This window comes from Oryzias latipes, chromosome 16 (genome assembly GCF_053564925.1).
Source record: "Oryzias latipes strain Hd-rR chromosome 16, Olatipes_Hd-rR_3.1".
Lineage (NCBI taxonomy): Eukaryota > Metazoa > Chordata > Actinopteri > Beloniformes > Adrianichthyidae > Oryzias > Oryzias latipes.
This window is the reverse complement of record NC_136252.1, coordinates 35,887,916-35,915,744: the sequence shown is the minus strand read 5'-3', so window position 1 is coordinate 35,915,744 and position 27,829 is coordinate 35,887,916. Positions and strand designations below refer to the sequence as shown.

The window sequence follows — 27,829 nt, the reverse complement described above, 5'->3', positions numbered from 1 at the left end:
CATCAGACTGCAGGTGTAGGTGAATGGGGTCTTGGTGCTGCCCTCACATGAAAAGAGCTTCCAGAGGGCACTCAGGCTCCCACGTGGGGAGAGAAGCCCCCCCATAACACTTTCCTGTCTTCTTTCCAGCAGCCCCCCTCCTTCTGGCTCCATGGCGGGGTCAGAGGTCGGCTCCACATCTCTGCTGTCTCTGGGCTCCAGCGTTTTTTTCGGTGACCTGTCGGCCGCCTGCATCCCCCACTAGACGTCCTCCTCATCAACGTAGGGGGGAGCCACTTCCAGCTGTCCCAGGAGCTGTTGGCGTCTCACCCCGAGACCCGGCTGGGCAAACTGGCCCGCTGCAGTCCAGACTCGGTTCTGGAGCTTTGTGACGATGCCGACTTCATGCAGAACGAGTTCTTCTTCGACAGAAACTCCCAAACCTTCCAGTAGGTGGCGCTTTTCCTCCCCGAGGCATGGAGGGGGAGGGGTGGGGGATCAGATCAGAGTGAAAAGAAATGTTCCAACACCTAAAGGCCCGTACACACCGGGACGAATATTCGCCAGCCGTTATTCGCCAGCGTTTTTTGTGTTCACACCCAGGCGACTTTCGCTGACGATGAGCAGAGCGAACATGCAATTTCATTCCCTGACATTAGATGGCGCTTAATGTAAACAGAAATACTCCTGTACACAAGGTGGCGCTGCGCAACTTTACGATTCTTAAAGTCGCTTTTCACTCAGAAGAAGAGAGCAAGTATTTACGCGCTTGTCAGAATCAAACAAAGAAAACATGAATATTTCCAGCCCCAGTAGCTCCAGTTCCAGTTCCAGAGATGAAGAAATTATTGTTCTGTGGAATGATGAAAGACGCCGGAGAAGACGTCGATTTTGGGTACATCCCATAGTTACAAGAAGAGAAGAACATGGGGAGTTTTATCGACTGGTACAAGAGCTGAAAATGTATCATGAGCGTTTTCGGGGATGTTTTATAATGTCCGTCATTATTTCTTCGCGGCAGTGTAGACGCTACTTGGCGTCTATCTTCTTCGCTGGTATGTGTGCTCAGCAAGGCAGTTTTATGTTGAGCGCCCCCAAGATGTGTTTTACTGTAACTTCAGAAGCTCCAGACACGTGTGCAAAAGCGCCATTCTCATTGGTCATTGGCCAACAGCTAGGCAGACAGATGAGAGCTGAGGGCCTCTTGTGTTGGACATATTTTACTTTAACAAGAGGGGTTATTAATCTTCAGACAAACCAGAGGTATGTCTGAATAAACCCCTTTTGGAATCGAGGCCAAACTTTATTAATTTCAATTATGTTTGAAAATCTTTGGTGTTGGACCGGACGGAAAAGGAAAGAAGGGAAGAAGAGAGAGGGACGTTAGAGAGAGGGGGGTAGGGGGTGATAATAGGGGGGGGGGGGGGGGGGGGTAAGACCATGAAGCAGCATAGAGCAGACAGGTTTACTGGTTGTTTATCATTACGGTACGGTTCAAATGTAGTACAAAAAGGGCGGGGCCTGTTCACACACATTCAAATGTTATAAACACACCTGCTAGCTGCAAAAATGTCCACATGTCGACATGTACACAAAACAGATAGTGTTCACACACGCATACTTATGCCTTAAAACCAACAAGTGTGATATATTTCAGTCATTCACGTGAGGGTCTGCAGGTAAACACGTGAAGGTCTGCTGGTGAACACGTGAAGGTCTGTAGGGGAACACGTGAAGATCAACTAGTAAACATGTGAAGGTCTGCAGGGGATCACGTGAAGGTTTGTAGGTATACACATGAAGATCTGCTGGTGAACATGTTAAGGTCTGTTGGTGAACACGTGAGGGTCTGCAGGTAAACACGTGAAGGTCTGCTGGTGAACACGTGAAGGTCTGTAGGGGAACACGTGAAGATCAACTAGTAAACATGTGAAGGTCTGCAGGGGATCACGTGAAGGTTTGTAGGTATACACATGAAGATCTGCAGGTGAACACGTGAAAGTCTGCAGGTTAACACGTGAAGGTCTGCAGGTGAACATGTGAAGGTCTGCAGGTGAACACGTGAAGGTTTGCTGGTGAACATGTGACGATCTACCAGAAAACATGTGAAGGTCTGCAGGTGAACACATGAAGGTCTGCAGGTGAACACATGAAGGTCTGTAGCTGAACATGTGAAGGTCTTCAGGTGAACATCTGAAGGTCTGCTGGTGAACACGTGATGGTCTGCTGGTGAATATGTGAAGGTTTTTAGGTGAACACGTTAAAGTCTGCAGGTTAACAAATGAAGGTCTGCCAGTGAACACGTGAAGGTCTGCTGGTGAACATGTGAAGATCTGCAAGTGAACACGTGAAGGTCTGTAGATGAACACGTGAAGGTCTGCTGGTGAACACGTGAAGGTCTGACGGTGAACACGTGAAGGTCTGCAGGTGAACACGTGAAGGTCTGTAGATGAACACGTGAAGTTCTGCTGGTGAACACGTGAACGTCTGTAGGTGAACACGTGAAGGTCTGCTGGTGAACACGTGAACGTCTGCAGGTGAACACATTAAGGTCTGTAGGGGAACATATGAAGGTCTGCTGGTGAACACGTGAAGGTCTGCAGGTGAACACGTGAAGGTGTTTAGGGGAACATATGAAGGTCTGCAGGTGAACATGTGAAGGTCTGTAGGTGAACACGTGAAGGTCTGTAGGTGAACACGTGAAGGTCTGCTGATGAACATGTGACGATCTACCAGAAAACATGTGAAGGTCTGCAGGTGAACACATGAAGGTCTGTAGGTGAACACGTGAAGGTCTGCTGGTGAATATGTGAAGGTTTTTAGGTGAACACGTTAAGGTCTGTAGGTGAACACGTTAAGGTCTGTAGGTGAACACGTGAAGGTCTGCTCGTGAACACGTGAAGGTCTGTAGGTGAACACGTGAAAGTCTGCAGGTTAACAAATGAAGGTCTGCAAGTGAAAACGTGAAGGTCTGTAGATGAACACGTGAAGGTCTGCTGGTGAACATGTGAAGGTCTGTAGGTGAACACGTGAAGGTCTGCTGGTGAACACGTGAACGTCTGCAGGTGAACACATGAAGGTCTGCAGGTGAACACGTGAAGGTCTGCTGGTGAACACGTGAAGGTCTGCAGGTGAACACATTAAGGTCTGTAGGGGAACATATGAAGGTCTGCTGGTGAACACGTGAAGGTCTGTAGGTGAACACGTGAAGGTCTGCTGGTGAACACGTGAAGGTCTGCAGGTGAACACATGAAGGTCTGCAGGTGAACACGTGAAGGTCTGCAGGTGAACATGTGAAGGTCTGCAGGTGAACACGTGAAGGTTTGCTGGTGAACATGTGACGATCTACCAGAAAACATGTGAAGGTCTGCAGGTGAACACATGAAGGTCTGCAGGTGAACACATGAAGGTCTGTAGCTGAACATGTGAAGGTCTTCAGGTGAACATCTGAAGGTCTGCTGGTGAACACGTGATGGTCTGCTGGTGAATATGTGAAGGTTTTTAGGTGAACACGTTAAAGTCTGCAGGTTAACAAATGAAGGTCTGCCAGTGAACACGTGAAGGTCTGCTGGTGAACATGTGAAGGTCTGCAAGTGAACACGTGAAGGTCTGTAGAGGAACACGTGAAGGTCTGCTGGTGAACACGTGAAGGTCTGACGGTGAACACGTGAAGGTCTGCAGGTGAACACGTGAAGGTCTGTAGATGAACACGTGAAGTTCTGCTGGTGAACACGTGAACGTCTGTAGGTGAACACGTGAAGGTCTGCTGGTGAACACGTGAACGTCTGCAGGTGGACACATTAAGGTCTGTAGGGGAACATATGAAGGTCTGCTGGTGAACACGTGAAGGTCTGCAGGTGAACACGTGAAGGTGTTTAGGGGAACATATGAAGGTCTGCAGGTGAACATGTGAAGGTCTGTAGGTGAACACGTGAAGGTCTGTAGGTGAACACGTGAAGGTCTGCTGATGAACATGTGACGATCTACCAGAAAACATGTGAAGGTCTGCAGGTGAACACATGAAGGTCTGTAGGTGAACACGTGAAGGTCTGCTGGTGAATATGTGAAGGTTTTTAGGTGAACACGTTAAGGTCTGTAGGTGAACACGTTAAGGTCTGTAGGTGAACACGTGAAGGTCTGCTCGTGAACACGTGAAGGTCTGTAGGTGAACACGTGAAAGTCTGCAGGTTAACAAATGAAGGTCTGCAAGTGAAAACGTGAAGGTCTGTAGATGAACACGTGAAGGTCTGCTGGTGAACATGTGAAGGTCTGTAGGTGAACACGTGAAGGTCTGCTGGTGAACACGTGAACGTCTGCAGGTGAACACATGAAGGTCTGCAGGTGAACACGTGAAGGTCTGCTGGTGAACACGTGAAGGTCTGCAGGTGAACACATTAAGGTCTGTAGGGGAACATATGAAGGTCTGCTGGTGAACACGTGAAGGTCTGTAGGTGAACACGTGAAGGTCTGCTGGTGAACACGTGAAGGTCTGCAGGTGAACACATGAAGGTCTGCAGGTGAACACGTGAAGGTCTGCAGGTGAACATGTGAAGGTCTGCAGGTGAACACGTGAAGGTTTGCTGGTGAACATGTGACGATCTACCAGAAAACATGTGAAGGTCTGCAGGTGAACACATGAAGGTCTGCAGGTGAACACATGAAGGTCTGTAGCTGAACATGTGAAGGTCTTCAGGTGAACATCTGAAGGTCTGCTGGTGAACACGTGATGGTCTGCTGGTGAATATGTGAAGGTCTGCAAGTGAACACGTGAAGGTCTGTAGGTGAACACGTGAAGGTCTGTAGCTGAACATGTGAAGGTCTGTAGGTGAACACGTGAACGTCTGCAGGTGAACACATGAAGGTCTGCAGGTGAACACGTGAAGGTCTGCTGGTGAACATGTGAAGGTCTGTAGGTGAACACGTGAACGTCTGCAGGTGAACACATTAAGGTCTGTAGGGGAACATATGAAGGTCTGCTGGTGAACACGTGAAGGTCTGTAGGTGAACATGTGAAGGTCTGCTGGTGAACACGTGAAGGTCTGCAGGTGAACACATGAAGGTCTGCAGGTGAACACGTGAAGGTCTGTAGGTGAACACGTGAAGGTCTGCTGGTGAACACGTGAAGGTCTGCAGGTGAACACATGAAGGTCTGCAGGTGAACACGTGAAGGTCTGTAGGTGAACACGTGAAGGTCTGCTGGTGAACACGTGAACGTCTGCTGGCGAACATGTGATGGTGAGCAGGGGAACATGTCACGGAAGTCGTAACGGTGCTCCTGTGTTTGGTTGCAGGTATGTGGTGAAGTTTTACCGCACAGGTCACCTGCACGTCATGGAGGAGCTTTGCGAGATCTCCTTTCTGCAGGAAATCAAGTACTGGGGTCTAGACGAGCTCTGCATCCACCCCTGCTGCCGAGAGCGCTACTACCGCCGCAAAGAGCAGAGGCAGTCGCTTGAGGAGCAGCAAGGGTTCGAGCCCAACAACCAGGATGAGGACTTTGTGGGAGCCGCCTGCCCGGCTCTCCGCCAGCGCCTGTGGGACCTTTTGGAGAAGCCCGAGTCGTCCTGTGCCGCTCGCACCGTGGGGTCACTCTCTATGTTCTTTGTGGTGCTGTCCGTCCTCAACATGGTTCTGATCTCGCTGGACCTGGGGCAGAACTTGGGTGGGTGGGGGCTGGGCGCCCCCTGGCTGCTGGATGTGCTGGAGTACGTGTGCGTGGTTTAGTTTACGGGGGAGTTGCTGGTGCGCTTCCTGTGCGTCCGGGACAAGTGCCGCTTTGGCCGCAGCATCCCCAACCTCATTGACCTGCTGGCCGTCCTGCCCTTCTACGTCACCCTGGCGGTGGAGAGCCTTCACAGGGGCACCACAGAGCTGGAGAACATGGGCCGGGTGGTGCAGGTGTTCCGCCTCCTGCGCTCACTGCGCATGCTCAAGCTGGGCCGACACTCCACAGGTGAGAAGACAATGGTCGTCAGAAGGTTTGGGTTTTGTTTCAGATGCTTTAAGAGGATGCGTTCACTGCAGGTCCTCTGTGTTCTGAAGTCTTACATGTCACGTGTTAGACCTTAAGGGGGACAGCACCTCCCGGGCTCCTCAGCAGGGTAGAGGAGTGTCAACCTGAATCTGCCAGGGGAGGAGCAGCTGGATCTCAGTGCATCATCACAAAATTCAGGGCTTCACTGCTGCGCCTATAATTGGTCATAACAGTGGTTCTGGTTCTGAGAGGTCCTACGGGCCAGCCTATATGGAGCGTACTGTGAAGTGTTTTCATGAGAGCTTCAGAGAAGCAGGAACCAGCATCTATGCTGACTGAATGGTATATGAGGTGATGGTTTCATAGGCACTACCCGCCGGTTTTGGATTTCCTCAGCAACATAGTTATTCTGGTAACCACACCCACATTCCTAATATGGTCATATAGTTTTGTTCAGCTTGAGCCAACGATTTTACACGTTTACAATATTCCAGAAAAAATGTGCGAGCAACAGGGAAACGCCCATTTTGAGAGCTCGCCACGCTAACGCTGTTCAAAATCTACAAAAAAGCAACATTTTTCCTAAGTAGCTTCCCATGATGCTCGAGGAATTCGGAGGCGGTAGATCTGAATCACTGGGAGTTTAAATTTGTAGAAGTTATTAAAAAAGATTTTTTTTAATTCAAGATGGCTGCATTTTCCTGAGGTCAAACAAGATCAGGACTATCCGGTTCTTGAGTCCAGGAACAAGACCAGGACTATCCGGTTCTTGAGTCCAGGAACAAGACCAGGACTATCCGGTTCTTGAGTCCAGGAACAAGATCAGGACTATCCGGTTCTTGAGTCCAGGACCAGGACTATCCGGTCCTTTAGTCCAGGAACAAGACCAGGACTATTTGGACCTTTAGTCCAGGAACAAGATCAGGACTATCCGGTTCTTGCGTCCAGGACCAGGACTATCCGGTCCTTTAGTCCAGGAACAAGACCAGGACTATTTGGACCTTTAGTCCAGGAACAAGACCAGGACTATCTGGTCCTTTAGTCCAGGAACAAGACCAGGACTATCTGGACCTCTAGTCCAGGAACAAGATCAGGACTATCCGGTTCTTTTTTCCATGAGCAAGAGACAGAAATCTTATTCTGGCTTCTGATTGTGATCTGCCTGTCCAGGTCTCCGGTGTCTGGGGATGACCATCATTCAGTGCTACGAGGAGGTTGGCCTCCTGCTACTCTTCCTCTGCGTTGGCATCTCCATCTTTGCCACCATGGTGTTTGCTCTGGAACATGATTTTCCTGCCACCACATTCACCAGCGTGCCGACCGCCTGGTGGTGGGCGACCACCTCCATGACCACGGTGGGCTACGGGGACATCCGTCCTGACACCGCGGTGGGAAAGGTGCTTGCCTTCTTCTGCATCCTGTCTGGCATCCTGATTTTGGCGCTGCCTATCGCCATCATCAACGACCGTTTCTCCGCCTGCTACTTCACGCTAAAGATACGGGATGCAGCGCTACGTCACGGCGAGATGTTGAAGAGGTTAGCCCGTGGCTCCGTGGGGGACAGAGGCCTTAATTTGAGGGACGCCTACACTCACAGCGTCCTGGAGATGCTGCGGCTGAAGGGCCGCGAGCGCGCCAGCACGCAGAGCAGCGGCGGAGACGATCTGTGGTGGTAGAACCGTGAGGACCTGTTTGCTGCATCTGTGGCACTTCTGGTGTTTCAGTGAAGAGGATTAGACTCCATCTGACGTTGTTTCAGCGGGAGGACGCCCTCTACACCTGGATGAGAGCAGAAGCTGGAATCCTGCAGAGATCTTCCTCTAACCCTTAGTTAGCTGTTGCCAATCGGTTCTTTTATTTCCAGCTGTTTTTGGTTCTTTATGATCAATCTGGGATTCAGACAGTATTCCACAGGGCTCAATCTGTCTGTCTTCCTTCAGGATCCACCCCTCCGTCAGTCCTTCTTCAAGCTCCACCCCTCTGTCTGTCCTCCTTCAGGCCCCACCCCTCCGTCTGTCCTTCTTCAAGCTCCACCCCTCTGTCTGTCCTCCTTCAGGCCCCACCCCTCCGTCTGTCCTTCTTCAAGCTCCACCCCTCTGTCTGTCCTCCTTCAGGCCCCACCCCTCCGTCTGTCCTTCTTCAAGCTCCACCCCTCTGTCTGTCCTCCTTCAGGCCCCACCCCTCTGTCTGTCCTCCTTCAGGCTCCACCCCTCTGTCTGTCCTCCTTCAGGCTCCACTGCAGCCTTCCAGCCTGGCAGTAGTGAGCTGCTCAAGGGCCTCCGGGACCCTCAGGTTACCACGGAGATGATGGTCAGACAGCAGCTGAGGGTCATCGCTGTGTGGCTCCGCCTCCTTAAAGTCTCAGACTGCACACCTGCCTCATGGTTCTGAGCCCCTCCCATCAGAGGGTGGGAAAGTTAGGGTCCAACTGTTTGGTTTTGGGTGGAGGTGGAGATCAGGGGGGTATTCCAGAATCAGGTTATGCTAGCTCCCACGGTACGTTTGAGGCTAAGGAAGTTGATAACCTCAGCTTTCGGTTCCAGAAATGGAGGAATGTTTCAGGGTAGGTCAAGTTGTCATGGCAACTCATGCTCTGAACATAACCTGGTCCGGAGCAGGTTTAGTTGAAGGTTAGTTTGTTTACAGAGAGGTGAGGCAGCATGGCGTGTCCATTTGAAGATGATTTAGTGGATGAAGAAGCTCAGATAATACTTTTTCCACCGTGAGAGGGTGATAAGACCACATATGGATGTTGGAAAGAGAAACTTTTTACTTTGATCTAATTTAATTATTTGCTTTAGTTATGGTTAAAATATTTTAGTCTGTTTTGTTTTCCTGTCAGAGAGGTGGGTGTCATCATCCTAAAATAATAATATTATCCCAATCCATCCTATTGTTTTGCCCTTTTTGGTTTGAATTTTTATTTGTATAACTACAGCAATATTTGTTTCTAACTTGTGATGTGATGATTAAAGGGGATTGATGGTTTAGGAGAGATATTTTGGGGATTCACTGTTAAAGCTTTGTTTTGTTTGTATAGGAACTGGAGTGGGCAGGATCACACAGTGTCTTGTTTTCTGTTTATTACCAGAACAAAGGGGGGCTTCTCTCCAAGAGGTAACACTGTGTCACACCATATTATTAACCAGCACAACGCAGAAAGCGACCGGTTATATAGATATGCGTCACAATGGAAACAGAAATGAGATCAGAAACTATTGATGGACGTATAATCTTCATCCGCCGTCATTAAAATCTCAGACTCCGTCTCACTGAAGCATAGCACTTTCTTTTTTTCGTTTCCATGGTGACTCCATAAATCTGCGATCCATTGAGAATGTCTTTATGTACCTGCTGTGCACGTGCATTAACCCAGGGTTACCAAGAGCGTAATTACGCTAACTCATATCCGGTCTGTTGGAACCGACATACCCAGAGTGAGCAAGCTCAGGACACTTCAGCCAGAGTTCAGGGTTAAAGTCAGGGGAGTTTAAACGGGCCTTCTGGAATACCCCCCTGGCAGAAGCTCTGGTCGACGCTCCCCACATGCTTTATGTCTGAGCATGCGCAATCATGAGCCTTCTGTCAGTCAGGACCATGAGGTTCCCGTCTAGTCCTGGCGCAGCACTGTGGGAGCGGGTTGGGGGTGTCAAGTTACCCCTCCCAGGATAAAGTCAGACCCCAGTTAGACCACAAACAGACAGGAAGCTGTTTACAAAACTTTATTTAAACAAAAACCCTGAAGTTCAGGAACAGAGAGCTCCGGTACGAAGCAGTCACGTGATCACAGATCAAACTCCTGACTGGAATTTCAAACACATTGACGACCCCCCCCCCCCCCCAAGCAAACGCAGAAAAAAAAGAGACCAGGTGAAGGAGCTTCAGGTGACTCATCGTCCGCGGTAATGTGCTCTCCCACTGCGCATGCTCCCGGGGCCCCACTCAGTAAACAATGACCCCCCCCCCTTACACGCGGGCGAACATAAACACTCAACAAAGTCAATAAGAACGGACAGAACCGGACCCCTCGGGTACCGGTCGGGTCCAGTCAGTCCTCCGTTAGGAGCAGGACACGCCGTCCGCCGCCCCGAAGTCCCCGCAGTCCTGCAGCCGCCGCACGGCCTCCTTGATCAGGTTCCCGGACAGCAGCAGCTCCTGCAGCCGCCGCGCCTCGTCCTGGTCCCGGTCGAAGCGCTGTTTCCTCCACGGCCTCACGTGGTCCCAGTCGTCGCAGTGAGAGGCGGGGATGTGGTAGGGGCTGGCCCGCGTGCCGCCCCGCTGTCCCCGAAGCCGCACGCAGCAGCCGGGACTCTGCTGCTTCGAGGCGGCCGTGCCGGGCGCCGGTTTGAGCCCCCCCGCGCCGGCGGAGAGGCCGCGCAGGCAGGACACGGTGTTCGGACTGCCGCCGTGGAGCTGCAGCGCCTCGCCGATCCTGGAGATAAGCGCGTCCACGTCCTTGGAGCCGCCGTTCACGGCGCGCTCCAGCACCAGGAAATCCTCCTTCCGACACGGCATCCTGCGGGCGTCTGCGGGCTCCGTGATCCGCATGTGCTCGCGCTCAGCACGCCGCGCGGCCCAGAACAACAAGCCGTTTGATTTGTAAACAATGGGTTACGTGTCGGACTGTTCCATTCCCTTACGGGGGGAGGGAGGATGGCCGCGTCCGGGACCTGCGCTTAAGTAGGCAGAGCGTCACCGCGCGGCGCGTGCACACCTACCAAGAACTGTTTTTTAGTCTGACTCCGGTTTGGGGACCGGTTCCCAGTCTGGTAAAGTCCGGGTCTTCGTGGGTCCCCCGCCCCCGCAAGGTGGTTTGGTCCTTTCAAACCGCCGTTATGTAACGTGCAGGGGTCTAAACAGACCCGGTTCTGCTGAAACTGACACGCGCCCATGAACTCTGTGACTTGTCTGTCACGTGACACAACAACCCCCCCCCCCTCCCGTGCACACCCGGGCTTCTCAGACCAACTGAAGCTGGGCGTGCACGCGCAGAGAACATGGTGTTCGTTTCGGTTTCTAGGAACATGAACCTGCTGCCCCGGCTCGCAGGAGCGCTCTGATTGGCTGCCGTACCACGTGACGGCAGCAGCGGTAGCTCATTTTAAGGCATAGAGGGCTCAGCGCGTGCTCATGCATGTGTTTACATGAACCAACTGATGACCCCCCCCCCCCCCCCCCCCACGCTGAAGGTTCCACTCCCAGAACATCCATAAGAACTTTTTCAATTTAATACAATCGAAGTACGGGGGCGTGGCCTGTTGTTTAGCATGTGGCAATCAAACGTGGACCCCCACTAGAACATGAGGGGGTTTGGGGAGGGGGGTCCCCCTCACTGCAGTGGTTCTCTGGTCATTCTCCAGAACCTTGGTGTGGAGAACGTTGGATGTGAAGATTTACAGGAATGTGGTGAAATGATTCCACATTTACTGAAGCGGTTCTGACGTTTGTCTGCAAGCATGTTTGGAGTCCGATCAGGATCAAAGATCGCCAACACGTGATGTTCCAAACGCCACATCAGAGGATAGATAAAACATCCGTTAACGTTTGTCAGCGGTTTGGACTGTAGTTTCCTTGAGGTCACGTTCAGGTTCCCTCCAATCAAAACGCTGTTTTGAACGTGTTCTTGTGGCGTTTTCTCACTATGGACGACAGTCATGAAGAAAATTAGGCTTAAAACGGAGATTCTGAGGATTTCTGTATTCAAGATGATGTGAATCAGGAGATGAAGAAACGACCATCATCAAAGTCTACAAGCCCCGCCCCTTTCGGATTCATCCACCTACAGACCAACAGATCCATGAAGGTCTTTGTTTTTCTGGTCTGAGCTGGAATCTGGATCAGAACTGGACGGATGGATGGATCCAATGCTGCTGCCGTTTTTGTTCCACCGCTACTGTTATCTTGGGATCATGAGGGGCTGTAAGCTAGCAGCAGAGAGTGTAAACAGAGGGGATGATGGGTAATGGGGGCAGGCTTACTCTGCGCCAACAGTCCCGCCCACAACTCGGAGGTGAATGAAACCCTGGCACTCTGCAGAAGCTACGTCCTAGAAAAGGACACAGCTGTCAGATTTTGGGACCATCGGCGCTTTGAACACGGATCAGGAAAGGATGGGAGCAGCTTCCGTCCCACAGGGCTGGTTAGGACGCCCCCTACTCTACCAGGATGTCTGAACAGTTAGATTCCAGGAAGGATGTACTCATCTACACACCAGCAACAGCAGCAAAGACAGGAGGGGTGGAAGTTCAGACCACTGCCATCTTGCAGAACTCTACACCTCCAGGCAGCCCTGAGGGCTGATGGGATTGAAACGGTTCTCCCTGTCAGGTTGTGTAACTGAAAACGACAGTGGGCGGGTCCTCAGTGGACGCTGATAGATCCCAGCGGTCTGAGAAGTTCATCTGGTTGGACGTTTGTCACATCGGGACATCTTGGATGCCTGCATGCAGCGTGAGCACACGTACAGCTCCACACGGAGGTCACGCTGAAACACGGTTGAGGTTTTGCTTTCAGGTTCTGATCGGGCCCAATGAGGTGGACTCATGTCTTCCACTGATGTGACAACCAGGAGATTCTGTTGAAGGAGTCTGGCTACAGAACTGATCCAGGGACCAGCTCTTCATTCTCTCCACCTCAATGAGGAATAGACAGAGGTGGTTGTCTTTGGTCTCCGTGGCAACAGTGGGTCACACCCCAAAACTCTGGACTCTCTCACACAATCTGTTAAATCTATTGTCACAAACGTAGGAGTGAAGATGGACGACGGTTTGAATTTGGACAAGCAGATCAGTTCAGTGGTGAGATCCAGCTTCTTTCAGTTAAGGCAGCTAAAGTCAAACGTTCTTATCAAGAAGCACTTTGAGACAGTAATCCAGGCCTTTGTTCCTACTAGATTACTGTAACTGTCTTTCCGTTGGTGTCTCTCACTCATCCTTGCTCTCCAGCTGCTGCAGGCTTGGTAACTGGAAGAGAGAGCATATCACACCAGATCAGGCTGCCTGTCCATTCTAGAGTTGCTTTTTAAATTCTTGTATTTGTTTTTAAGTCTTTAAATGGTCTGGCTCCGCCCACCTCTCTGAGCTGCTCCAGCTGCTTTACCCTTCCCGCTCACTTAGATCAGCTGCTCCTGGATGAAGGACACTGTAGAAACTCAGAGGGGATGGGGCATTTGCCATTGCTGGTCCCATCTAGTGGAATGCACTCCCTATGCAGGTTAGGCAGGTTAACCCGTTCACTGAATGATTTGAAATCCAAGTTAAGAACTAACTTTTTCTCCCTGGCCTTTAACTCAGTGTGAGTTTATTCTGTTCGTTTTAGTTTGTTGTTTTGTTTTTACCCTGCGTTGTTTAGCACGTTGGTCTGCTGTTTTAAAAGTTCTTTATAAATAAAGTTGACTTGAGCTGACACAGCTCAGCACTCCCCTCTGCTGGCGGTTGACAGAGAACCACAGACTGCTCACCTGGTGTGAGACGGACAGACTCAGAACCAGTGACCCAGAGTCCAGACTGAGGGACTCGGACACAGAGATCCAGTTCTGAGGACTGGATCTGGAATCTGGATCTGGATCCATACTGAACTGTCTACAGCACGGCTGGCCAGTCCTGAAGAGCCTGAACCCGGCCTGGTTCCCTGTTTGATGGCGACGACCTAAACCAGGTGTGTTCAGTGTTCAGGATGTGGAACCGCTAATCAGTGGCTGGTCAGGGAGGACTGCAGGACAGGCAGAGTGCTAGAGAGTCTTCACTCATTAGGATTTTGATTTTTAACCTTTAAAGACTTTTTTTCCATCTTCTCTTCGTCTTTGCACCAGTGGCGCCACCAGGTGTCGGAGAGGGGTGGCCATGGCCACCCCTCTCCGACACCTGGCCACCCCAGTGGCCACCCCAGTAGCCACTATAAGCTGTGGTAGCATCAGTTGTGCGTTTCATCCCAAATGCACAGCCAGCAAGCGGGCAAGTCGCTCTGATCACCTAAACCGGCCCTCACCCCCTCCCCTCCCTGCTGCCTTTGAGTTCGCAGACATCTACAGAGGAGCCCCTGGACGCAGAATGAATAAGACGCGTGGTTCACTTCCGCGTTCGAACCCTCAGATCCTCTGGGCCGGTCAGACAAAAGAACCAGTCTCAGTCACTAAAGATGAACTTTCTTTATTACTTTTTCCTTAAGTCCAAAACGGGCGACAGACCGCGCGTGTATGCGCTCCACACCCTCACACGCGCTCTCCCCCCTCTCTTCCTGCATCGCGCGAGCACCGGTTTCAGCACGCACACACACGCGTGCGCGCGAGAACGCACACACGCACACACAATCACACATCCCAAAATGCTACGTTTCTTTTCCTGTTAAATATTTTCCGTGGGTCTTTAACAATCTGTTTACTGTACTTTAGATCTGTATAGATAGATAGATAGATAGATAGATAGATAGATGGATAGATGGATAGATGGATGGATGGATGGATGGATGGATGGATGGATGGATGGATGGATGGATGGATGGATGGATGGATGGATGGATGGATGGATGGATGGATGGATGGATGGATGGATGGATGGATGGATGGATGGATGGATGGATGGATGGATGGATGGATGGATGGATGGATGGATGGATGGATGGATGGATGGATGGATAGATAGATAGATAGATAGATAGATAGATAGATAGATAGATAGATAGATAGATAGATAGATAGATAGATAGATAGATAGATAGATAGATAGATAGATAGATAGATAGATAGATAGATAGATAGATAGATAGATAGATAGATAGATAGATAGATAGATAGATAGATAGATAGATAGATAGATAGATAGATAGATGACTTTATTAATCCCACAATGGGGAAATATCATTTATCTATGGCAGCAACACGACATTCAGAAATAATCTGTATAATATAACATCAATAAAGGACATCACAAATGACATTTATATGAAATAATTAAAAATATCACAGAAAATTATTATGAAAAATTATTATCAAAAATTAGATTCTTATTAAATAAAGAAATAAATATTAAATTTTAAATAAATACAGCTGCAAAGGTGTAAAAAACTTGCGGTCCACAAAACATGTAAACCCAGTGTGCAAATACTTGGTGCAAATACGCCACATCATCAGCGGTGGTGGATGTGTCATTACTTCTTATTAATAAGTAAAAAAAGGATGTCCCTGTCACAAGCCACTCATTTTCAGGGCACTATTTAAGCACCGGTTGTTGTGTTACCGCAACATTTTGATGTGTTTTTGTTTCCACAGAGTTACCTATAGTCATTAGTTGATGCTTGTGTCTGTCCATTTTCAGAGAATGAAGAGAAATTCAACATATATTCTTATTTTAAGAATAAAAGTGCAGCAGAAGGAGTGAAAGAGATGGTAGGGGAGCAATAGAGGAGTAGTGAGGAGGAGGAAGATGAGACAGAGCAGCATAAATGACAGAAGAGAATGAGGAAGACAAAGATGAGACGGCATCAGAGGAGGGACAGTCAGCATCATTGGTCAGAGAAACAAGGCACTACTCAGCATAAGGGGCTCCACCTGTTCCTGGACCAACTGGTGAAGTTAGAATTATGTTACCCTAATAATAAAAATGTTTCATGATTATAAGTCTGAATAGAAATGTCTACAGATATAATTAATAATTATAAGGATATTTTTATTATTATTTCAGAACAACAGATTTCATTTTTTGTTTATTATAGATATCTCTCAGTCAAGAGCCGAACACCCCAAGCAGACACACCAAAGCATTAAATATAAACAAAATATATATATATATATATCAGTAGTAGTATCTACTAATGGTATCTACTAGTATCTATTAGTTATTATACTAGTAGTATCTACTATAAGTTCATGTTCTACAAAATATCAGTAGACATTTATCTTTCTGTTGGTTTTCTAAAGGTTGTTTTACTACGTTTGGTAGAATGAATTTTAAAAATATAGCTCATGGTTTTTGTGTGCCACCCCAAGATTAAATGTGGCCCCCCACTGGCCACCCCCATGAAAGATTTCTGGAGGCGCCACTGCTTTGCACTAAATTTTACTTAAACAATGAATGGAAGTTAAAACTCTAACTCTGTCTGTCCAAAACCCAAATGTCCGATTCACGACTGGAACCTGAAAGAGTCACGGAGCAGATACCATCAGCCCACTCCAATGACCACGGCGTTCTAGTAGCTTTTTTCTGAGGATGGCCGACATAAGGAAAGAAAATGAAGCTTAAACTACATCTATGAGTATTTCTTTATTCAAATGGTGAATCAAAGCTGTAAAAGATCTAATTAGTGACGTAGGAACGACAATCAGCCGTCACAAGACCCTGCTCTGCTCCATTCTGATACCTCCATGATATGTGGGGGAGGGGCGTGGCCGTTACCCCGGAGGCGATTCATGAATCCTTCTCAACGGGTCACAGATGAAACCACTGCTCCACCATTTAGGGTGATGCCTTTTCACAGCATGTAGTTCTGGATCATTTTAGGACAAATCCAGAAAATGTTCTCCAGTTTTCCATCCTAAAAGATTCTCTGATACAGCAGATCCATGACTAGTAGAACACCTGAATAGAAATGCAACTACTAGAACAGACTCACGGTCCTTTCATCTAAAGCAGGGGTCGGGAACCTTTTTGGCCCAGAGAGCCATGAACGCCACGTTTTAAATGTAATTTTGTGAGAGCCATATAACATGTTTGAAACTAAAAATACTAGTGACTGTGTGCATTTGATGTCATTTCAACACTTTTAAACAATAATAAGTCTGTGGATTCTTTTAATAACATTATTGGAGTGGTCTGAGTTGGACCAGGTGGCTGTTGGGTCACGTTCTAAGTTCCAGACTTCATTGAACGCATCAAGCAGAGACGCTGATTGGCCCTCAGTTCTGTCGCTCAGCCTGTCGTTGGGGGGTTTGGACCAATGGGGGTCAGCTATGGGCCGAATAAGGAAATGGGAGAGCTGGTGCGGGGGAATATATATAAAGTAGGGGGGGGGCTCTCGGCAGGAGAGATTCAGGAGTTGCTGAACAAGTTGTGCAGCGTTTGTTACGGCCTGCAGTAACCAGAATAAAGACCCTTAAAGGAGGTTAAGTCTCTGTGTGGGGGAGGGACGCTACATTATGATGTTGCTGATATTTCTGAGCATTAATGTGATTCTGGTGCTGCATGGTGGTTCTGCTGATGGTCTAGTCCAGGGGTCGGCAACCCAAAATGTTGAAAGAGCCAAATTGGACGAAAAAAAACAAAAATGTCTGGAGCTGCAAAATATTAAAAGCCCTGTTTAAGCCTTATAATGAAGGCAACACATGCAATGTGTGTCTATATTAGATATATTAACCTGCTATCAAAATGACTAAGTTGTTACAAATACATAATAAGCATTATTAACGATTAAATGTTTATTTGCCCTGCAGTGCATTCTGGGAGAACGACGCGTCACGTGACTGCTCTGTTGAAGTTTAACTTCATTATAATATTAATGAATTATGTTTCATTGCTTTGATAAAATTACAGAAATGTAATAAAAAAAATCCGATTTTTGATGTCATTTTTATTTTGAGGATTCGAACACAAAACAATAAATGGAACGTGCGTGAGGACGTGCCCAAAGACAGTCAGCTTGGCTGTAATGACAGAACAGCTTCAAGCATTTTTCCTTACAGAGAAGGGGGGTCTAAGGGCAGGGATGCCAGTATAGCTTAGTCAGTTTGTTAGTTCATTTTAGTATTTTCCTATTGAACTCTTTGTATTCGTGATCCTTTTGAGTTCATGTTTTACTTCGAAGCCCATCGAGACGACTGTTGTTGTGATTTTGGGCTATACAAATAAAATTGAATTGAATTGAATTGCGGCGCCTGCAGACTTTCCTTCAGCTCCTTTAGGTGGCTCCTCACAGTCATATCCACCAAACGTGCAGCTTATCCAGCGACTCTCTTCCAGTTGTGGGTAGTTCAGGTCTTTGCTTTTCAGGAATGTTTTCACGTGTTCTAAACAGACGACAAAGTAACGCTAAACGTCACCCCTGGACAGCCATCGGACTGTTGTGTAGCAGGAGATCAGAATATTCACTTTCAACTTCATCAAGTAATGCACGGAACTGACGGTGGCTCGATTTCCATCAGCCACCTGCCCAGCGGTCCGCCGCCCTGCTGATAGAAACGTGTGTCGCAGGCTATGACCCAAATTTTCGTTGACAGAAATGTTGAAATTGTAGTGGCGGTCATGTGCATTTTAGGTCTGTTAGCAGCAGGGGATTGTGGGATGCGGTCTCCTGATCTAATGAGGGCTCAGCAGGAGCGTTTCTGTTTGCCCACGTTTCTTTTCATATGGCAGTTTTGTTGGACAAAGCTGTGTCTCTAGACTCTCACTCAAAGCTCTTGGTCAAAAACTGTTTTTAATCACCTGAGGAATGTGGCTAAACTGAAGACAATGTTAACCAGATCTGACCTTGAGCTGATCATCCATGCTTTTATCTCCTCTAGTTTAGACTATTGTAATTCTCTTTTTACTTGTTTTAACAAAAGTCTCTTAAACGTCTCCAACTGGTCCAAAATTCTGCTGCAAGGCTTTTAACTGGAACCAATAAGGACACTCATACCCCCCCCCCCTGCTTTTATCTCTACATTGGCTTCCTGTTAAATTTAGAATAGATTTGAAGATTTTGATTCTAGTTTTTAGAGCCCTGCACGGACAAACCCTGAACTGACCTTTGAACTCCCTACACTCCTGCACGTTCTTTGACGTCCACTGCTAAAAATCTTTCAGGTTCCAAAAACTCATTTTAAAACTAGGGGAGGCGTCGCCTTTCAGGCAGTCGCTCCCCGACGTTGGAACGACCCCCCCCCCCCCCCATCTCTGTGCCAGATTGACTCAGTCGAGTGTTTTAAAGCTCAAGTTAAGACTTTTTTATTTAGGAGAGCTTTTAGCTGACTTTGACTTGTGTTCACTTCTGCCTGTGTGTTTACTTCTATGCCTGTGTGAGTTTATTGGGTATCGCTACTGATTTCATGCTGTTCTAACATTGTGAGGCACTTTGTGAGTCGCTCTCTGTGAAAAGTGCAATATAAATAAAGATTTCCTTATGTCACATGCAGACGTCAGTACAGCAACACTCACACGCTGCAGTGTGTGGTATGTGACGGGCAGCGTGTTCTCATCAGAGCGCCGCTTCACCTCGCTGCCTGAGCCCGCAACCCCTCCCCTTTTCCTGCCCAAAGACGGGGGGAGCAGCTGCAGGGACGGCAGTTCACCGTCTCAGGCTGCTACAAACTCTGATATAACAGATAAAGTAAACTGATAGTGGAGCAGATTTTTTTCTCCAAGCACCGCTACTACTTTATTAACAAATAACAGTAACTACTAACTAACGAATGAGTGTGTGTGTGTGTGTGTGTCAGCGCTGGGTGTGTAGGAGCGAAGGTGCGGGTGCCACGCGAGAGTGAGTGAGAGCGTGCACAAGTGTTGGGGGGGCGTGCACGTTCATGTTTGATGTTATGGAGTGAAGGAGAACAGTGAAGGTTTCCCCCAGAAGAACGGCGACTGATTCTTCATGAAGCGGCTCTGGAGTAGAGCTGTGACGGTCTGGGATATGATCACCGCCGTGATGAAGCAGCAAGAGTCCCCCCCCCCCCAAACACAAAATCCTCCGGCGGGCAGCCGCACTCAAAAACTCAAGAACACACTTGTGATGGAAATGAATACAATGGAAATTTCCCCAGAGGACTTGCAGAAAAAGTAAATGATTAGCAAAGATGAAAGTGTTTATTATAATTCAAATCATGTGCGGCTTTCTGCAATCCACCATGTTGCCCTATGCTACTATTATTTTAGAGTTTATTTAATTTGTTATATATTTACATCACGACAGCAAGATGTCAAAACATTGCTGGTTATTTTTCTTTAAATAACTGCTTTTTCATTTATTTTACTTTTGGAAAAATGTATAAAGTAAAACGTTTTGTTAAAAAACAATGTAGTTGCATAATGAGGGAATAAAACACTTTATGTTCTTAATTTGTTATTTATTTGTTTTTCATCCTAAAAAAGTCTGGATAAGAGTATTGATAAAATACCGGATGGATAAGCAGTATCAATAAGAGTAGTAGTAGTGTTAAATCCGTAACGACGCCCCTCCCTCCCCACGTCTACTTCAACATGCTGTGACGTCATTAACGTCCACCAAACAGAGCAGCAGTCAGCGTTTATGTTCTATGCAGGTTTTCCTTTATTATGTCAAACTCAAATAATAAAAACATTCCAGCCATTTCACAGCAGGCCCTCTTTATCAGGTCTTTCTGAACACCAGGAACTAAAGTTAACGGGCGCCACCCTCCTGCGGTGGGAATTCCTGCACACACACAGGTCAGTGAAGTACACACAGCCCAACAGAAACACAAATTTACAAACTCAGAAACAAGAACTCAAGTCCAAATCCTTAACAGATTAGGTGTCCTGATCCATTTGTAACCCCCCCCCACCCCCACCCCCTCAGTCCATGTGGGACTGTCCTGCCATCAGCATGTACTCCTCTAGCTGAGCGTCCAGACGGCTCCGAGACAGGGACATGTAGTCCTCCAGCTCCTGGTCCAGGCGGCTCCGGGACAGAGACATGTACTGGTCCAGCTGTGCGTCCAGCTGCTTCTTGGTGGGAATCTGGTTCCTCCAAAAAAAACGCCCCCTCGCAGAGGTAGCTCCGCCCCTCTGCACCACCAGGCTCGACTTTCTGCGTCCTACAGGGAGACAGAGCTGACTGAATCCAGACCCCATGCTGCAGTAACCTTCTTATGGAGGGAGGGGCTTCTAACAACCAGACAGACCGTACAACTGGAGGCGGAGCCTGTGGAGGCCGTCCTTCCATGTGCCTGTGGTTTTACGGTGGGGGTTGGTTCATATGGAGACGAACCGTTCTTAGCAAGGCACCTCTTTCTGAGGATGGTCGTTCCTTCAGACGAAGGCGGTTCTTATGATGGGAGGGGCTTAAGCAAGGGAAGCCATTTTTATAGATGATACTGATCGAAGCGGGATTTGGGGGGGGGTGGGCTTGATTATGCAAACGAGGTGGATCTTACTTAGAGAAAGCTTTTATTGGATGGAGGCGGAGCCTACTGCATAAAACAAACCCCCTGATCCGCCCCGTCCAGCGTGCAAAAGCCCCCTGATCCGCCCCGTCCAGCGTGCAAAAGCCCCTCTGATCTGCCCCGTCCAGCGTGCAAAAGCTCCCTGATCCGCCAAGTCCAGCGTGCAAAAGCCCCCTGATCCGCCCCGTCCAGCGTGCAAAAGCCCCTCTGATCTGCCCCGTCCAGCGTGCAAAAGCCCCCTGATCCGCCCCGTCCAGCGTGCAAAAAACCCCTGATCCGCCCCGTCCAGCGTGCAAAAGCCCCTCTGATCTGCCCCGTCCAGCGTGCAAAAGCCCCCTGATCCGCCCCGTCCAGCGTGCAAAAGCCCCTCTGATCCGCCCCGTCCAGCGTGCAAAAGCCCCCTGATCCGCCCCGTCCAGAGTGCAAAAGCCCCCTGATCCGCCCCGTCCAGCGTGCAAAAGCCCCTCTGATCCGCCCCGTCCAGAGTGCAAAAGCCCCCTGATCTGCCCCGTCCAGAATGCAAAAGCCCCCTGATCCGCCCCGTCCAGCGTGCAAAAGCCCCTCTGATCTGCCCCGTCCAGCGTGCAAAAGCCCCCTGATCCGCCCCGTCCAGCGTGCAAAAGCCCCCTGATCTGCCCCGTCCAGAATGCAAAAGCCCCCTGATCCGCCCCGTCCAGCGTGCAAAAGCCCCCTGATCCGCCCCGTCCAGAATGCAAAAGCCCCCTGATCCGCCCCGTCCAGCGTGAAAAAGCCCCCTGATCTGCCCCGTCCAGAATGCAAAAGCCCCCTGATCCGCCTGGTCCGGCGTGCAAAAGCCCCTCTGATCCGCCCCGTCCAGCATGCAAAAGCCCCCTGATCCGCCCCGTCCAGCGTGCAAAAGCCCCCTGATCCGCCCCGTCCAGCGTGCAAAAGCCCCTCTGATCCGCCCCGTCCAGAGTGCAAAAGCCCCCTGATCTGCCCCGTCCAGCGTGCAAAAGCCCCCTGATCCGCCCCGTCCAGCGTGCAAAAGCCCCTCTGATCCGCCCCGTCCAGAGTGCAAAAGCCCCCTGATCTGCCCCGTCCAGAGTGCAAAAGCCCCTCTGATCCGCCCCGTCCAGAGTGCAAAAGCCCCTCTGATCCGCCCCGTCCAGAGTGCAAAAGCCCCCTGATCTGCCCCGTCCAGAGTGCAAAAGCCCCCTGATCTGCCCCGTCCAGAATGCAAAAGCCCCTCTGATCTGCCCCGTCCAGCGTGCAAAAGCCCCCTGATCCGCCCCGTCCAGCGTGCAAAAGCCCCCTGATCTGCCCCGTCCAGAATGCAAAAGCCCCCTGATCCGCCCCGTCCAGCGTGCAAAAGCCCCCTGATCCGCCCCGTCCAGAATGCAAAAGCCCCCTGATCCGCCCCGTCCAGCGTGAAAAAGCCCCCTGATCTGCCCCGTCCAGAATGCAAAAGCCCCCTGATCCGCCTGGTCCGGCGTGCAAAAGCCCCTCTGATCCGCCCCGTCCAGCATGCAAAAGCCCCCTGATCTGCCCCGTCCAGCGTGCAAAAGCCCCCTGATCCGCCCCGTCCAGCGTGCAAAAGCCCCTCTGATCCGCCCCGTCCAGAGTGCAAAAGCCCCCTGATCTGCCCCGTCCAGCGTGCAAAAGCCCCCTGATCCGCCCCGTCCAGCGTGCAAAAGCCCCTCTGATCCGCCCCGTCCAGAGTGCAAAAGCCCCCTGATCTGCCCCGTCCAGAATGCAAAAGCCCCCTGATCTGCCCCGTCCAGAATGCAAAAGCCCCCTGATCTGCCCCGTCCAGCGTGCAAAAGCCCCTCTGATCCGCCCCGTCCAGAGTGCAAAAGCCCCCTGATCTGCCCCGTCCAGAGTGCAAAAGCCCCCTGATCTGCCCCGTCCAGAATGCAAAAGCCCCCTGATCTGCCCCGTCCAGAATGCAAAAGCCCCCTGATCCGCCCCGTCCAGCGTGCAAAAGCCCCCTGATCCGCCCCGTCCTGAGTGCAAAAGCCCCCTGATCTGCCCCGTCCAGCGTGCAAAAGCCCCCTGATCCGCCTGGTCCAGCGTGCAAAAGCCCCCTGATCCGCCTGGTCCAGCGTGCAAAAGCCCCCTGATCCGCCCCGTCCAGCGTGCAAAAGCCCCCTGATCTGCCCCGTCCAGAGTGCAAAAGCCCCCTGATCTGCCCCGTCCAGAATGCAAAAGCCCCTCTGATCCGCCCCGTCCAGAGTGCAAAAGCCCCCTGATCTGCCCCGTCCAGCGTGCAAAAGCCCCCTGATCTGCCCCGTCCAGCGTGCAAAAGCCCCCTGATCCGCCTGGTCCAGCGTGCAAAAGCCCCCTGATCCGCCTGGTCCAGCGTGCAAAAGCCCCCTGATCTGCCCCGTCCAGCGTGCAAAAGCCCCCTGATCCGCCTGGTCCAGCGTGCAAAAGCCCCCTGATCCGCCCCGTCCAGAATGCATAAAACAAGCGTAAACTCCGGGGATCTCTTATTATTGCCTCCATGAAAATGAGAAATTATGATCAAGTTCTGCAGGCCCGATCAGGCTGGCTCCCCGTCCCACAGCGGGTCTCTGTCTGGCCGCCAGCTGGCCTCCCGGGAGCCGCCATAGTGATGGGGACGGCTCCAGCTCCACCCGTCCTGAGACTGACTGTCCAGCTGGTCCTGGTACCAAATCCTACCGCGGCTCTGAAACCACGCTGCTGCCTGACTTTTGCACTCGCCACTCAAAATCCTGTACCATTGACTGAACACTGAAACTGGCGCCTCCACAGCGAATGGCGTTTGGTCTGAACGCAGCTTAACCGTTACCCATAATCCTTAGCTTAACCCTTCTGGGTCTGTATGTCCAGCAGTGGATCAGATGGTGAGAGGCCCCACAGAACATCTAGAAAATGCCCAGATTCTCTCCATCTGATAATGAGTCCCTCTGATTCATGATGCTGGCCGTGGTCACAAGCCTCACTTCATGTTATTGATATATAATGACCAGAAACGTCAGGCTGATCACCTGGAGGCAGAATTTAAACTGTTTCCTCGTGTTTGAATCTGACTTTACAGTCAGAGAAGAAATATGTTCAAAACATTCATGAGTTACTTCAAACAATTGCATTTATTTAAAAAAAAAACAGAAGGTATTTTTGTGTAAAGTAATGTTATTTGGCCGCTAAAAATTATGTTTGGCTCGTGGATTTGCTGCATCTAGTTGGCCAGTGACCCAAATTTAAATTCTGCCCCGTGTGGAAATATTACAGTATTTAAAATCTGACAGAAACAGAGAAACGCTCTTTGTAAAATGGAAATAGCAGCAACCTTTGGATCAGCTCAGGCAGAGCCAGCGAGGACGTTCAATGTCCCTGAAATAAAGGAGGGTTCTCCAGCAGAGAGCAGTCAGAACCACCAGAAGAAACTGGATGATTGACAGCATCCTGACAGGAGCGTTTGTCACTTTGAGGTTTGTTCTTCAAAACCTGAAAACGTTAGAATCTACTTGTAGAATCAATGTTTTGGTTATAAATGCTTTTTCTGTTTTATTCATGTTCTCTTTAGACACTTGAAAGCTTTTGCTTTAATCGTGTTTCTTCAGTCAATCTGTTATGTTTAAAGATTGACAGGAAATAAATGTTTAGATGGAAACAACCTGCTGATGATTCCACATTTCTGCTTTATATGGTGGGATTATATGGTGTGTTAGGGTTAGCTGGGAGGAAATCTGCATTTCAACAGGCAGAAGCCGGAGTTCTCCTTTAAATCTGGATTTACTGCAAACCTGCTCTGCTTTCCACGCAGCAGCAGTGTTACAGGCAGGCTGATAATCATCTTCCATGATTCTTGTTTGTCAAATTCAGAAAAATAGCAGCTTTGTTGTTATGTCAGCTGATGGTTACCATGACAACCAAGTCCAAGAAGGCACTTCATCCCCCAGGTACTTACTCCTGAAGCTGGGACCCCACCTGGCCCCCCATCTGTACTTGTTCCTGAAGCTCCAGAAGCCCGGAGTTCTGCATGGCATATGAGTCCGGCCTAGACGAGTCCAGACGCTCCTCCTCCTCCTCCTCCTCCTCTTCGTCAGCTGCTTTAAAGATCACAGACTAGTGAAGGCCGCACACCACACACTTTGTACTGAGCCCCATAGCTGGGCCATGGGGGGGGGTCATGGTCACTCATGGTGACTGTGGGACCCAGCAGGACCCTCCATTGCTCAGAAGAGCCCCTCTCACCAGCAATAGCGGCGCCGTCCCTTGTGCCACGCCCACTCTGAGGAGTCTGAACACCCCTCTCCTCCTCCCCCTCAGACGTACGGGGGGCTGGGCCGCGGTGCTGGAGCGGGTCAGCTGCTCCATCAGCACTTGAGAGAAGCTGAAACCATGACAGGAGAGCGGAGCGCCACCGTCAGAGCGGGTATGCAGGGTGGGCGTGGCCACATGCAGAACGCTCACCGCTGGTTCAGGGAGACGGCTGTGGATCCTCTGACATGCAGAGAGTCTGGTTCAGAGACCTCCATCTTTGTTCTGGTTCAGGAAACCTTTAGACCTGCAGGACCGAGAGGACATCAGAAACGCAGGTACAGATCCTGCTTTGTGACAACATGAAGTCAGGTCAGAACTTCTGGAAACACACAGAAGCTCCTCCTCCAAGCAGAAGCTCCTCCTCTACAGAGCAGCAGCTCCTCTTCCACAAGAAGACGCTCAGTCATTTCTGTTGTCATGGCAACAACCAACCAGTCTCTTAACAGTCAGAAAGATAAAGAGCCTGCAGTTTGAGTTTGTGAAGGGCGGAGCGTCTGCCGCCCAGCTGCTGAGGAAAGTGAATCTGCAGTTTAGTGCTAAGGGATCCAGATGATAAAGGCTAACTAATTAACATGTAGCAGTGCTTTAATCCAGAGATACAGATTATTATAACAACTGGAATAATGTAGGTTCATGGCATTATGGGTCAGTATTCTTAGGGTCAGAACACAACAGCATCATCTGCAAGCAGAGGAACTCTGTTCCTGTACTAAGAGTTATTTAGTAACCGTAGACATGGAGACGTGTTCGTCTCACCGTCAGAGAGCTCTTCAAGATAAATAAATCAAAGCAACTCTCTGAACAGTCTCCATGTCTTCCATAATGTAGGTTAGCGGTGGCTCCGCCCACATGAGAATTTACGACGGGCAAATTCACGTGTGATTTATGAACACTATTTGACATGCGTGTAGGATGTGGGCGGAGTTCACTATGTATGCATTACAACACTTTATTCATGTGTTTGGATATTAATCCAATCAAATACAATAAACAAACTCAGTAGAATAAAAGGAGTTTTGAAAAACAAAATTAGTTGAAAAGCAAACCATTGAGTTGACGAGAAACCATTTTTTCAAACTTCCGGTCCCGTCTATCAGCTCAGCGTTCGACATAAGCGGTTATCCTGTTGTCGGAGACAACCAGATTCCACGGAAGACAACCAAAAATGAACCTGATGGTTGTCCGTGTGACAAGATACTAGTTATAAAGATATTAGTGTCAAGTTTTTGGCAATACTTTGTGTAACCACATGCTTCCATATTTAGTCAAATGTTTGTTTTTAATTGTTATTATTTCTAATCACTATTCAATTTCTTTATTAAACAATTAAAACAAAAGCTGCGGACGGGATGCAGTTTTTAGCTTCATGCTAACCATTAGACACAAAATGGCTCCTAGTTCCCAAAGACATCTGAAGAATGTGGCCGCGCGCGCACGGTCCCTGTCAGTGACCCGCCGCCATTTAGGTCCCTTAATCAAATACTCTGTTGACGAACGGATTCGGTTTAAACTTCCGAGTTCCGGAGCCCCAGGCATAACGTTCGACGTTTTCTCCGGTCCACGTTAACACCGGTGCTAACAGTTAGCTTAGCCTGCTAGCTAAAGACCGCGCGGCACGTCAAACTTTTAACGTTGGCGCCAGAATCATCCAGATATTCTCACCTGTCCCGCTGCGAGCCGCTCGAACCGGAATCGGTAATCTTACTGCAGGGACGCCGTGTGTGTTCAGATCCACTACAGGACAGCTGCTGATATCCAGCTTCGGCACCGAGTTTGGGTCCAGAACCTTCTGTGTCCGATAATCATAAACCGGAAGAGCCCGGAAACTGCAGAGATCCAAAAAATAAAATGAACAAAAGAAGCGATGAGTGTGACGCAGACAAACGATACGATGGAGGATGAACAACATGGACCCCCCCGGGTTCCGAATCATGAAAATCAAAACGGTGAAGAGGTCAGCTGGACTCTGCTCCCTCATCATCATCATGATGCGTCCACCCGCTGTAGGCGCGAGCTCCATCTGTCCTTCACCCGGAAATAAGAGCCCAGATGCCCAAACTCCCCCGCTTGGGCCAGAACCTCCACCTAACTGGACCAGAACCTCCACCTAACTGAGCCAGAACCTCCACCTGACTGGACCATGTCAGTAGGTGCCCAGCCTGCATGGGCTTATATGACACTGGAAGACAAAATACAGAAACATGCCCATCACAAAAATACAATAATCCACCCGATCAGAGTCTAACACAGTCCAAAGTGTCCATTCTTATTGTCCATGCCTTGGACACAAAATATGCCAAACTTAAAAATTCATTTTCAAAAAGCCAGCGTAAAATGTTATCTTCAGACAACCAAAAACAAATCAGGACATTTCTTTTCTATAACCTCATACAAACAAAGTCTGTTTTTTTCATACAAAGGACAATAAAACAGGAAAGGAAATTCCTCCTCCACCAGAGGCAGCTCACAGACCTCACGGTCTTTCCTCCTCTGGACGCCTTTACAGCGCCCCACTTCCACCTGTAGGGGGCGCACTCCTG

At 49.5% G+C, this 27,829-nt stretch overlaps 3 protein-coding genes across 4 annotated transcripts; 1 reads left to right on the top strand and 2 right to left on the bottom strand.

Annotated features, from left to right (window-relative positions):
- Positions 1 to 219: 219 nt before the first annotated feature.
- Positions 220 to 7,769, top strand: kcnv1 (potassium voltage-gated channel modifier subfamily V member 1; the record flags this gene model as incomplete). Its single annotated transcript, XM_023964611.2, is given in 3 exon segments — positions 220 to 428; positions 5,271 to 5,932; positions 7,124 to 7,769. Coding segments are annotated over 3 exon segments (1,377 nt in total), but the record flags the coding sequence as incomplete, so codon positions are not given.
- Positions 7,770 to 9,660: 1,891 nt separating this feature from the next.
- On the bottom strand, positions 9,661 to 10,653 carry gbp (glycogen synthase kinase binding protein). Its single transcript, XM_023964495.2, has one exon. The coding sequence runs from the start codon at positions 10,499 to 10,501 to the stop codon at positions 10,013 to 10,015; it is 489 nt and encodes a 162-aa protein (XP_023820263.1). The 5' UTR covers positions 10,502 to 10,653; the 3' UTR covers positions 9,661 to 10,012.
- Positions 10,654 to 20,161: 9,508 nt separating this feature from the next.
- Positions 20,162 to 27,289, bottom strand: LOC144984635 (uncharacterized). 2 transcript variants are annotated; one of them, XM_078933751.1, is made up of 5 exons: positions 26,952 to 27,289; positions 25,440 to 25,533; positions 25,221 to 25,359; positions 24,934 to 25,075; positions 20,162 to 20,690 (listed from the first exon to the last, which is right to left on the bottom strand). In XM_078933751.1, exons 2-5 carry the CDS (start codon positions 25,502 to 25,504, stop codon positions 20,449 to 20,451), a joined length of 588 nt encoding a protein of 195 aa, XP_078789877.1. In that variant the 5' UTR covers positions 25,505 to 25,533; positions 26,952 to 27,289; the 3' UTR covers positions 20,162 to 20,448. The 2 variants fall into 2 exon arrangements, with proteins under 2 accessions (XP_078789877.1, XP_078789879.1); XM_078933753.1 differs by having other exon boundaries at positions 24,934 to 25,072.
- Positions 27,290 to 27,829: the final 540 nt, after the last annotated feature.